The 13,300-nt window shown below is 32.2% G+C and overlaps 1 protein-coding gene across 1 annotated transcript in view; it reads right to left on the bottom strand.

The window, feature by feature from the left end:
- Positions 1-13,300, bottom strand: part of AdamTS-B (ADAM metallopeptidase with thrombospondin type 1 motif B) — a 66,603-nt gene that overhangs the window by 41,167 nt on the left and 12,136 nt on the right. Inside the window, exons 2-3 of the mRNA XM_090113428.1 lie at positions 6,170-6,550; positions 1,010-1,229 (exon numbers count right to left, since the gene is read on the bottom strand). Coding sequence (XP_089969554.1) covers positions 1,010-1,229; positions 6,170-6,365 — 416 coding nt within the window. The 5' untranslated portion in view covers positions 6,366-6,550. The remainder of the gene's footprint in view (positions 1-1,009; positions 1,230-6,169; positions 6,551-13,300) is intronic.

Raw genomic sequence — 13,300 nt, 5'->3', positions numbered from 1 at the left:
CAATGGCATGACTCAGTTCACAGACGGCATATCCAAAATATAAATACAATAATTTAAGTGCACCAGAGTGCTTTATACTTTATAATATAATCCATAAAATTTTATCAAATTTATTCTTTATCGTTCAAATAATAATCTGTGAATTACCTTATATCATTAACATCCGCATTAAAGAGATTAAACCTACAGAAAAATGCATCTGGTATTGCATTAAAATAACACTAAATTAACCTACGATTATACACATCAAGTAATTAGATCCACGAGTCCTACAAGTTTCGTTTATTAAATATTGTTTTTTACAAGAGACCATATTTACCTAAAGTAAACTCCTTATCAAACATTTGCGTTTCTATTTTAAAATTACAACCATATTACAATGAATGATAAAAACTTTAATTCGTTTAGATAATGTTCGTCATCTCGCCGTCGCGTTTGCAATTTCACATGGCCCCGGTTATCAGCTGTTAGGTTATACTGCGATATTTGCATTTTCTATGTTATCATGTCGCTATACAGATAACCACGGTCACTGATCTCCCTGATTTTAGCCGAATTATCGAACCAGATACTTATCGCTGCAATAGTATCTCGAAACATAATATCGATTGTATCAATGCACCTTATCCTTCAATAAGCATTAATCGAACGTAGGCAATTTCAATACAGTGTCTAATAATAGTTGAAATATCGAATAAATAGCATGTTTTGGTTCCGTTTATCAGTTCATTAAAGAATTCATTTTTATTTTCCTTATATTATTTTCCCTTCGCAATATGTACATTTCGCAATTAATCAAAGACAAGGAAAACAAATTCAACAGCGATTGTAATAAGCTTCCCTTAACTACTATTTCATACTGGAAACTAACGATTGGAAATTAACAATATACATAATACATATATATTATCCTCTTAGTGGGTTTTTATTCTGTGCAAGCATTCCAACCGTCGCTCTTCGTTGTTTCATTATTTACCAATAGAAGATATATTTACTGAATTAAACTTACCTAAGGTCCAGCCTTAGTTCTCGACCGCCGACAGTCAGGTTGTAATGTACAGTGTGTGGTAGGCGATGTTCAGTGGAGTAAAGGTCTCGTCTGGCGCGTGCATGGCCGTGCTCGTGCACGTGATCCAGCACATAGGACACGTGCTGCCCGGTCCTGGTCACTTTCACAGGAGTCACTACTTCTACTTTAGATGCATCCAGGTGTTTGTGTGAGTAGATACCTGAGGGAAAATTATATCCTTTTAGATAAAGTAGAAGTCAATTGGATTGTAGCTCTATCTAGTATCGTGTTGTGTTTTATTAAAAGTTCAACTTATAACACAAGGGATAAATTGGATGTATTTTTAGGAAGTGGAAGGAAATTAATAATTACCTATCTGATAAAGAGGATTCTTGTCACGGTTTAAATCATAATATTAACTTTGATCTATGAAAATTTTTACAAACATCACTCACTAAAATCGGTGTCACCTCATATATTATGTAGATGACGGGGCTTTCCAAGAAAAACGGAAATTATCGAATAAATATAAGACAGCAGTAACAAGTGCTAGTGCTGATGACAGTAAATAATATTCTTTCGTTTATGTTTGGCGCGAGTGATTATGCAATCACACCATGCTAGTAATATGATGCTTTTAGGCAATATCAGACAACGAACAATTGATCGTTCGATTAATTATTTATTTATAGACTGAAGGCTATTTTTATAGATTGCAAAATTTATGATGATGTTGTTTTTTTAAGCTTAAAATTTGCATTAGCTAATAATTTTAGGTCATTGTGTTATATATATGTATATTTTCTATTTATGGTGAGTATTTGACTGTCCTGGATAAATATTTTTTCTCCTTGGAAATCTGTTTCTTATAATTGCGTAATGTATTGTAAAATATCGCAATATCTAAAGTTTATAATTTAGAAGAGAGTCTAAACAAACTCATTCGTTTGATCTTACATAAGAGTCGTAAAAGTATATTAGCTTACTGATATGAAATTATATCAGAGGAATACTACATGGTTCTATGGGTGTAATTATGATGCAAATTAGATAATATAGTATAGTATGCTGAATATAGGTGTAAGAATACTTCGCTAATATTAAATGTTACTTCACAACCTTAATTAATTATTAAAATAAACTTATAAGTTATATAGGTATAGTCATACTCGTAATTTAATTATATATTTTCATTCATATTTAATCACCTATAGGTACGTGGCACTTATTATACTTTGACTGAAAAAAGTGTAGCATTTACAGTTTGCGAGCACGACGTATACCTAATATGTCTCAATTCAATATGAATTGCATTCTCGTACGTGAATTGAAATCACGTAGTTACACTGGCATACGTAGTATTTTATTAGTTCTCAGGGGTTAATAAAACAATGAATGTGGTCACCAGTATGAATACGAAGAGCGTGCTGAGGGTCAATGTCGCGTCTCATTTTATAGATGATTGTCGTGACTGCATGAAGAGTAAGATATTAACAATTGACATAATAAGGAAGCAAATTTATGCGCATATTGTGGATGTAACAGACACGCGTGTAAATATTTTTATAAAAAATGTTGTTTTTAATATCAACCTGTCACAGATTTTCATCATCTAAGTTTATTGTATTTCACGAAATTGATTCTGTACTTCTGTTTGACTCCCACGGTTTCTATAAGTCGCAATCGAATAAGTATACAAAGAATTTAGGCGCCTGCAATTGTAACTGATACATTGGTATTTATTCTGCTTTTTTTATCAAAGATTCTTACAATTTCAAATTGCATGAGCAATTTCCTAAGAAATAGGTACGTTTGTCTAGTCAGCACACGCGCGATGCTAGACACTCGACACTCGGTTACTAGCGAGGCCACACAAGTTTCACTTGCAACTTATATTTTCCCACTCCTTATTTGTCTTGAAGCAGTCTGTGTAATTAATTCCAGAAAAAAATAAAAGCAATCCAATAATTCTATCCACCTCAGTACTCAATCCAAGACGTATTGAAGAAGTTTTTATTCGATTAAATTACTCGGTCGGTGCACTTTTAAACACTTCGATTACTGGGTGACACAAATATCTGGGCTTTTCTCAATGTTGTTCTACTTTGCCAAGAATGCAAAAATATGTCCGCCGATTTAAGTACTAACCATCATTAGGATACGTAAGCTAAAGATACAAGTTGTGATTTAGGGCTCTTTGAAGGCATTTAAAGATAATCAACATCGTCCTATTGCAGGTACTTAATTATATACAATAGGTATGTATAATAAATACAAAATAAGTTTTTTTAATTGCCAACTTTTCTTTTGTTAATTTGGGTATGTGTGGGCTGAATGCCTGCATGTACATCTAGCAGAGGCTTGGCGTCAATTATAGTCTATTACCACGGAGCCCGCCCCCTGCCGAACGACAAGATTCTGTTCGGAGCGCCGACCGCATCTAAGCGTGGGTGGACACTTACTGCTACAAAAACATAGACAACAATGTATATAGTAACAATTTACTGTGATAGATCGTGCTATATATCTTTGTGGTAGAATTGATGCTTCTCTATCTAAAATTATAACAAACAAAAAAACCCATGAATCGCAGAAACTGTTTAGCAATCGCGTTAGTCTAATTTCTTATTACACACTGATAAAGTGAGTTACATCATATGTACTGTATATACTTGTATATAATAATCAGAGTAAGTAAATAAAGGAATTAAGCGTGGAGTGACTTAAACAAACGATTTCCTGCATAACGCGTATCATGCGTAACTATTTGTTCTGTGACTAAATACACCTACAACCAGTTATAACAAAACAAACTAATTAATTAAGACCAATGATTTCCACGTAATATTTCATTTAAAACACCATGGATGAATGTTAGAATAAAATTTACATAATCTTGTAATATTGTGCGATAATAATCATATTATATGCCATAAAAGATATTAAATTTCGTGTAGGTAATAATACGTCTCGCGATTTATGCAAATTGCCAAAGTTCTTCATTATTATATTATTAAAGATTTAATGAAAACCCGACTCAGATGTTTGTTCGTATTATAATGCATTAGACAAAGAGCTTGTGTATTACGATATAACGATATTATCTGTTATATCCTCGCGTGACAGCTGACAGCTTTACGTCACGCAGCACGTCACTGACTAAGATTCGCGCCTTTTCTCCACAATAAAGATAAGATTTGCTCTTCAAATATTGAATTTGTGAGATAAGAAACCCAGATCGTTATACTTTACACTTTCAAGATAAGTCTCGTTTATTATTATGTTCCATTGTAGTATACAATTAAACATTTATTTTGTTTACTTTAACAATTGAATTTATTTTACAAGGATGTTCGAATTTTTTGCCAAAAATATGTTATGTACTTGCTATGTTCGTGACAATTTTAATGTTCACAAGCGAATTGCAAGAGTTCAGCAACCGTGAAAGTTTGCTAAAAAGATAATAATAAATGTTATTGAAAACAATTGGACTATGATTGGTCACATATAAGTAATATGTGATTGATTGGTTCATTTGTGTTTGTAGCCCGCTCGCTATCCCTGGTCTATTTTAGACTAATTATTGCATCCAGGAATATACATTACAGTGTTTTGCAGCACGTAAATTATTACAGTTACGCTAGTGCAATCTGAAAAACAACACGAATGTATCGGATAATCAGCATATTTTTTTATTTAAATTGAAGTAATAACGTTTCCATTGAAGCAGTCAAATGTATGTTAGTGTAATAATAATTTATCAAACATTCTATTTTTTGGCAATATTCTATGCTCTATACAAATAAATAAAATTCGTGCTTCACGTTTTATATCAAAATAACATATTCTTACAAATTGCATAAACATAGTGCAACGGAAACAATGTATAATATTTTTTCTGCCTTTTTTCCTGCCGTTCTGTATTAGTTTCTTCCGGATAATATTCAAAATGACTCTAACTATTTAATGCTGTTTTCCTCGGTAGGTTTATTATCACAGAACACACGAACTTAGAAGGTCTTTAATTTAGTACATAAAATAATTAAGGTTCTGCGTAAAAGTAGTAATGGAATCGGAGCTACGTGTGCCATCTTAATGATTGATATTTAAACATATATCATACATAGATACTTTGCTAAAAAACTGAACTGACTGACATGAGATAAGGCACTTTGTAAATTACAATAGATTAAGTGATATCAGATACGATTCTTTTGTAGGTAATATAATATTATCATCCTTGAAGACTCAGTACGTTCCTTAAAGGATGTGGCCTTCACGCTCTTACTCTTGAGTTTCCTATAATCTCATGAAATATAATACAGGAGCGATCTTTCACAACAATTCAATTTTATTTTAAATGGTGAGGACCACCTTTTTTATCAGAAAAGGTCAAATTTGCTAAGTAAAATGTCAATTGTTATCCTATTCGATTTTGCCTATATTTTTTTAGTAAATTTGGTGTTCTATTTGAATGTATTAGAAATAGTAAACAACTACCTACCTACTTATCTAATTTGTCCGTGTCAAGGGCCACCATGATATATAATTCTAAGATAGAACTTATTCTTGTACGTGTAAAATGCGAAAACGTTATCGTTAGTTAAGTAATTATTAGTATTCATATTAAAGTAAATAAAGAAAAAATGTAACAAGCCCGTCGCGCCGCGCTGGCCCAAATCCAAAGACACGACTAAGATAATCCTTCAAAGGCAATCTTGGGCCGTCACACAAGACTTGAATCCAATTATCAGCTTTTCAATCCCCGTGACAACCACAAAACAACTCGTAAGATTAGATTTTACGAGTTCGTAAATTTAACATTAAAGTTATCTTTTGATGCGTCAGTCTTAATTGCTTACGGTTTCCAATTTTTAATCTCGACATGAGGTTGATTTGAATTTGATTCCTAAGATTTCGTGGAACTCGCAAAACATATAAATAAACAGTGATTGCGCTGCGTTGCAGCAGCAATAATAATGGGGACTATATATAGCTACGTATAAGTTTAATGCACTTACAATTTACATAGTCTACTATCTATCATCGGATAAAGAAACGATGTTATTTTCTATTAATTTTTTTGGTATCAAGGGACTTAAATAATAATTAGGTTAATCAAAAAGCACTTGTGTTAATAAACTAAAAAAAATAACTCACCAGTGTGTATAAGGTTTCTTATGCTGTCCTGGATACTATCTTCTACGTCGCTTACTATTTCAACTCTTGGTATATCAGGTATATTTTTTGCTGTACAGCGAACCACCATAATAATTTGAAACAGGAGTAATTTGAAAAGTGATCGTCGTACATCCATTTTTCCAAGCCCTCGGCAGCCAATAGCACGCATCTTCATGTACTAATGCTGCCTGCAGAATTATTCAAAATGCTATGAATTGGGCATAATATCGATTCGATATTTCTAGCTGTCTACGTATATCCTCTACTTAACGAGCAACTGTGCGGTTTATATTCCACTCTTATTTCGATGATTGTTTTCTTTTTTGAAAACTCGGATGTATGATCATTATTTGAAAATACCTGCAATAAAAGAAAAATATATTAATTTATTGTGCACATAACTTACTAAACCATTAATTAGTCAGATAATAGATGTTTAAATATATTAGAAGAGTTAGAAAGAACAGCGTTCATTTAATATTTTTAATTGTATTCAAAATTACGCTACCTTTTACAGCTATTAAATATGTGCTCAAGATAATTTAGTAAAAGTGTAGTCATAACGCACTCAATTTATTATTAAAGCACTTCCACTTCATTTTAATAAATTTGTAATAATTTATAACTAAAGTAACGCGAGTTAATTATACAGTTTTTATAAAATTAACAAGATACGGACGCAACGATTTAGTCACCCATCGAGAGAGCTCGCTATCTCTCAAGTGGTACATGTGTTATATAATTTTTCAGCATCAGGTAGATAATTTTATCTCTCATTATAGTCACTCGATTCACTCGTACAACTCCGTGTATAAAAATTACAGGAAGTTGAAAATTAGAATACCTATCTTGACAAAAAAATACCTACTTTATGTTAAATAATTATTAATAATTGTATAATACATTTCTATAAAAAATTATATAATAAATCATACGTGAAGCAAAATGTGATATTTATTTTAAGAGTGTCGAAAATCCCTTTGGTAGGCCGTCCGATGTCTCTACATGGTAATGATTTCTATAGTGGTCTCGTGCCAAATCGGGCCTGATTGACAGCCATGCATGTTTTACCATAAACAAACGTCTATATAAGCAGTGCGTAATTTATAACTAAAGGTCGACAATTTTTTTCAGAAACATGTTTTAACTTAACACAGTTAACAAAATAAAAGACACATATTTGGTAAGTGCCAATAATGCAAGCTTATTACAAAAGAAGAATCTCTTACGTAACAATGATTTGTTTCTGTTAAAAACTTTAAGGCGAACATGGCAAAGGTTATAGGAAAAAAGTGATGGAAGGGAGAAAGGTAGAGGCCACGTGCCGCACGATAAGCAGGCGCCAGGCAACGTGGCTCCGTGGCGTTAGTTTGTTTTTGTTTGTTTGATTTTGGAGCCGGCTGCCGCGATGCCGGTAGGGCATGGCGCCATGACAGATTGTTAAATTTAGTGCTCTTTGAGTGACTTTATGGGTTTCTTTGTAATTAACTCACGATTGTACACAATTATACCAGTTAATCTTTTGGACTCCATATGCTAACTACTAATTTAATGTGCGTTGGTTGCATTGGTTTTAAATTCGATTGTTCTACAACATTCCTTGGCTTCAAAAATCCTTAATTGTCTGAGTTTCCGATTAATTAAAAAAATAATTTCCACTTTTACTTTGATATATAACATAAGTTAATGCAAAATCTACTTACAATAAATTAAAGTGTGTTATTGTTAGATACTATCCAATTGGGAGTAGCTTAAACTAACATATTGCTCTTTACATAACGATGTTGTTTCAAATACACTTGTTTAAATTTCATGGCTAATTATATGATACAAATTTTGTTTATTTTATTTATATAATAGGTACCTAGGTACCTACTATAAATTTTCTCGTATCACCATTATACATTAAAATAGGCGGATTATTTTATCTATGAATTATGTTATTCTTCGTTTATCCACCATACATAATTTTATATTGCATCAACTTATATTACAACTATTAATCTTTACAACTCTGATTTCCCAGTATCACGTAGTAACTTGTTATCAGAAACTTAAATATCACTGTGTGTTTAGCGCCTAATCTTAGCGCTGACCCGATTCGAGTCTAGACTAATAATGACGTATGACCTAAACTGAAAAGTCTACCCACCGCTCTTAGTTAAACAATAGATAAAGGAGATTTAGTGCTCGCGAAAGCTCATTAAGGTCATCGCTATGATACCTACCTACGACATTCAAAATTTGAGCACCCGCGTACATTAAATTCAGGTTAGTATGTACCTTCCTATTTTAAAATTGTATTTTCCCACTGAAAGCCAAAGAAAAACAAAGAGAATTTAAAATTTTAGATCCGAAGATATACACTACATTTAACAAATTAAAAAAAGAAAATGCAACAACTACTCAATAGAAAAAGTATTTATACGATACAAAAAATGGTGCGTGGCAAGCGTAAAGGTTTGGCGCCACTGCACTACATAAGGCGATAGTTCCCGCCCCGCATGGTCTCGCACGATCCACAACGCATTTGGAACTGGCCCTTACTCATATGGCATACACAGCTTTTTACTCAAGTCTGTTCTCATACAATTACATATATCCCACAGAAACAATGAAAGCAACAAAAACATCATTTAATCGCCCATAATAAGATACAGTAAACTATGTCCCTTTATGGCTGTTGCTCGTTGATGTTAATAAAATTGGTGTTGTAAAAAATATCTTATTTAAAGCTTAACGGCGTTTTGTTTTAAGGCTTAACAGCATGTTAACTGTATACGCGTGGTTTATATCCCTTAAAGTGCATAAACAATGTGCTTTACCTGTTTTAGTAGTAACTTTCAATTTGTTGTACAAATGAGCTTCGGAATATTAAAACATATTAAATTTATATTTATGCATTTTATTTTGATCGCTTGAAGGATATCAGGTATCAGTGTATTCATAGCTCAAACAGTAATTTTTAACATAATTTCAGTGTCGTTTTCTTAAGTGAACATTCTATGATATTTAAAGTATTTCGCTGTTATTACATGCTAACTTATTACTTAGACACGAAGCACTAACAATTTTCTTGAACCTTCACTTAGCGTTTCTACTTTAATAGCTTTCCTAGAATGGATGATGCTGGTAGGGGTGATTTGTTAAAGATAATTTTTACAAACTACACGCACTTAACAAACTGCTACAAACATTTATTGTTCGCATGTAAACGCTTTGCTAGTTTAGCTATTTTGTTGTTGAAAAGAAAAGCTTTTTGTTGTTTAAACGAAACATAAGAAAAATTTGGTATTTCTTATAATTAGTTCATTTAAAACTTACTTGAAAATGCTCGAGTTACGATTATTCAGAACGATGTATTAATCCAGTTAATGAAGCTCACTTGTCATGTTTACAGCGATTTTTGTATTCTCCTAGTTGCAAGCCATGTTAAAAATAGCTACCTAGATATCAAGATTTTGAAAGAGCCCACGCAAACCAACACTTGAATTAATTTTCTAGGATATGCAGTTTAAAAATTGCTTGCGGTGGTTTCATTTTATAAAGTGAATATATAGATGGAAATGAAATGGTTATTTTTATAATAACTATACTTTATCATCAATTTTATCAGACTTGTAAATTAACTTAAATAACGTATAACGTCTAATAGATACAACACAAATGTATGTACAAACAATGTTTACTAAGTTTTTGTCCTGGCTATGGTATTAATGATTTTAATAAAAAATATCTATGCAAGTACATAATACCAGTCGTTGAATAATCGTTACGCTATACATAGAATATAAGGACTTACAAAAGGGTACGTGGAGCCGGAGGCATCTTATCGTCTCGCTCCCGTGGCTTTGTCCAGAGCCGGTAGCGTGGGCTCTGTGGCTCTACCTACTCGACTTATATTGGCTATTATTGCCCTTTGTGTACACGAATACAACTCACTCGCTCAAAATATTTACTCACAAAGAGTTCATTCTTTCACGTTGGATCATACACGGAAAAATAGAACAAGTAAAACTCTTCGCGTAGTTGCTCTTTATTATAATTTTGTTGTGCAAATCTTAAAAAAAGAGAATAGGAAAGATTCATCAATTACAAATGCAATAAAAAAATATATAACACTTTAATTAACATATCTTAAGATATGACATTGTGCAAGTGTCGGAAGTTCAGGAATCCCTAAGAACATCATAGGGGACCGGTTTGACTTCTTTTTTGTTGGACAATGTATTGCGCGGCGGCAGCGGTGTTTTGACAGCACCCATTAACAATAATGACGGCAAACAAATGACGACTGTCTCCTGCGCTATAGAAATTTCTTCTGGAGCATTTAGCAGCTTCTTTATTTTGACTAAGATAACCATATCATGCTGCAACCAGAACCATTATTTTCACTGACGATTTGAAAGCTATCTATTTAAGATATACTGCATGAACACACGCTCTACCAGGAACCAGGAAGATAAAGTAATAATAATAAATGTCTGCGATCGAAATCTGCTGTCCTTTTTGTTCATTCTTCTATACAATAACTAGTTTAACAAGGAAATTTAAAATAAAAGATCCATTCACCTATCACACATATAATCGTGCCGGGTTACTCAAGGTCATAAAATCAATCGAACACTTCTTGTTCAAGTAGTTCGTGAACTAGTTTAAGCGGAGGATCTCTTTCGGCCGTATTGTCATAAGAATGTAAATAATCCAATGTGTGCAGTGCTCACCGTAGTCACATTGCTATTGACATGCCGACAATGTATGGCATTGTGTCAAAATAAGAATACAGCTATTCAATGATTGAGTGCAATGGTGTCATCAGGTGATAGGTTTTTACTGAATGTAAATAACGGATCCGAATTTGTCGGTCAATGTAGATAGGTCATTTTGTCAAAGCTGAACTATTCACTAACAATAATTTTCCTTTAACATATGAGACGAAAAAAGAAAATAACTTAGGTATAAAAAGTCATTTAAAACATAGTTAATTTGAATAAATATTTGTTCATCCATGTACAAGAAAATTATTATTTTATATTTTTCTGAATATATACTATTAGATAGTTATTACTCTATAAATTTATAAAATTATTTAGAATATTCTGTACTTCTAGGCATTTTCATTAAGAGTACCTATTGTAAAATGAAATACGTTAACATTTATTTCTTGATTAATTGAAGCTCGGTGTGCATTATGATGATTCTGTCACTGTGTACATTTACACCACTGCCAGTTGATTCGCAGAATAGTGTGTTCGGATCGAATTCAAAACATACCAACATGCTAAACGCAATTCAAACATGTTGGAAAAGATTCATAGGAATAGATACATACATAATAAATTCATTCACTTTTTTTTCAAGGGGAAAGCTACCTTAGTAATTGTAACTGGGAGGTTCATAGAGGACATCTAATTGTTAACATTTTAGCAAATCACGTCGTCTTATTATAAATAAATTCCTATCTTTCTAATTACATCCTAAGAATAATAATGCCTATTTTTGCGAATGCAAATTTTTTCTAACAATTTGCTAGTCAGTAACATCACGAATGTTTAACACGTATGTGACATACCGGTTTTCACTGTAAGAATGTTTACCTACCAAAAATGTGGGTCTCACCGTTTACTACAAGAAGCGCTTGGATATTTGCAATTTATACAACAATTTACATAATATATTACGACAAATTTATGACACCCGCTTGAATGGTTTTCTTATTACAATAATTGTTAGGAATGATCAACCATTATGTAACTTGTTATTATTAAATTTATCCTAACTTCATAACATACTAAATATGTAATATAGGACTTTATCAAATCCTTTAATCGCTTTATCGCCATCATCTCGGAGTAGGTTCATAAAGATTAGGCTCTCATCAAGGATATGGATATCTAATGTATCTACACTGCAATTGTAAGTGCAACTTTAAATTATATTTGTCAGATTAAGTTACTCTATTTAAAAATTTTATACAAAAAAAATTAATGTTACTATAAATGATTGAGGTGATTAAAGTGTTAATTAGTTACTATGTCGACGCGCAAGATTTGCATGCAGGGAACACCGACATGATTGTCGCACGAGTGATGTGACCCGTTCCCTCGAGACCGTCTTAAGGTCAACGACTATAGTGAAGTCTTAATCGGGAATATTCAACGATAAACATTTATCGCTTCCTATTTGCATTGCTACTAGGTACAATCTTCAATATGTATCCTTGGTCACTTTCTTTTTTAATTTAATAATACATTATTACAATTCAAAATATGCGGAAATTGATAAATGACGTATGTTCGTATGTTTCGATACCTAATGGGGAAGTGATATGCTAAAATTGTGGAAATATATTGAATGTTCAGCAAAGCAACAGCGATAAACCGTTTTAGTAAGACAGAATTGATAACAATTGGCTGTTTTACATTTCAAAATGTAATATATTTTATACTCTCTTCAATTTATATTGTAAAAATTATTGTTAAAGAATTTCTAAATCCTTTGACATTGCTAATAACATCATAATATAATATAGATGTGGTATATGAACAACAAGCAGTAAAATGTTAAATACTGAATCAATATTAAAATTAAAGAATATGTGTGTGATTGAAGATATTATTACTAGCGTAAATTTCTTGCTTGTTCGCAAATGAATTGGAGTTAGGAGTACGTATCGTGATAAACATCGATAAACAAAATATGCCTTCCCAAGATTTGCTTCATTCACTGTAACTTAGAAGTTACGACAGGTGGACGCTAATGACATGCAATGCTGTCTGCCCACGTATATTAAATTTACATTCACAACTCTTTGTGAAAGTAAATGCGTTTTACGAGTTAATTTGTCAATTTTAAACTAATTTTAGGTTTAAGGAGAAATAGTTAAACTTTTATTGCAGCGAATTTAAAATTATTCGATCCTTCAGATTTTTCCACGTCCCAGTTTTCATGTTCAATTCCGTTAATTTAAGTAAACATGTAGTCGAAATTTGACAAGGCTTGTCCGGAGTACCGACACATTTATACCTACATGAAATATGAATCAAGCATTTACTTTAAATTAAAATATTTTTCTGCATTTTCAGTCTAGTGTGACATTAATAGGACCAT

This window comes from Colias eurytheme, chromosome 19 (genome assembly GCF_061535395.1).
Source record: "Colias eurytheme isolate Ceu_HAF_F1 chromosome 19, ilColEury1 Martin Lab GWU primary, whole genome shotgun sequence".
Lineage (NCBI taxonomy): Eukaryota > Metazoa > Arthropoda > Insecta > Lepidoptera > Pieridae > Colias > Colias eurytheme.
This window is presented reverse-complemented; position numbering and strand designations above follow the sequence as displayed.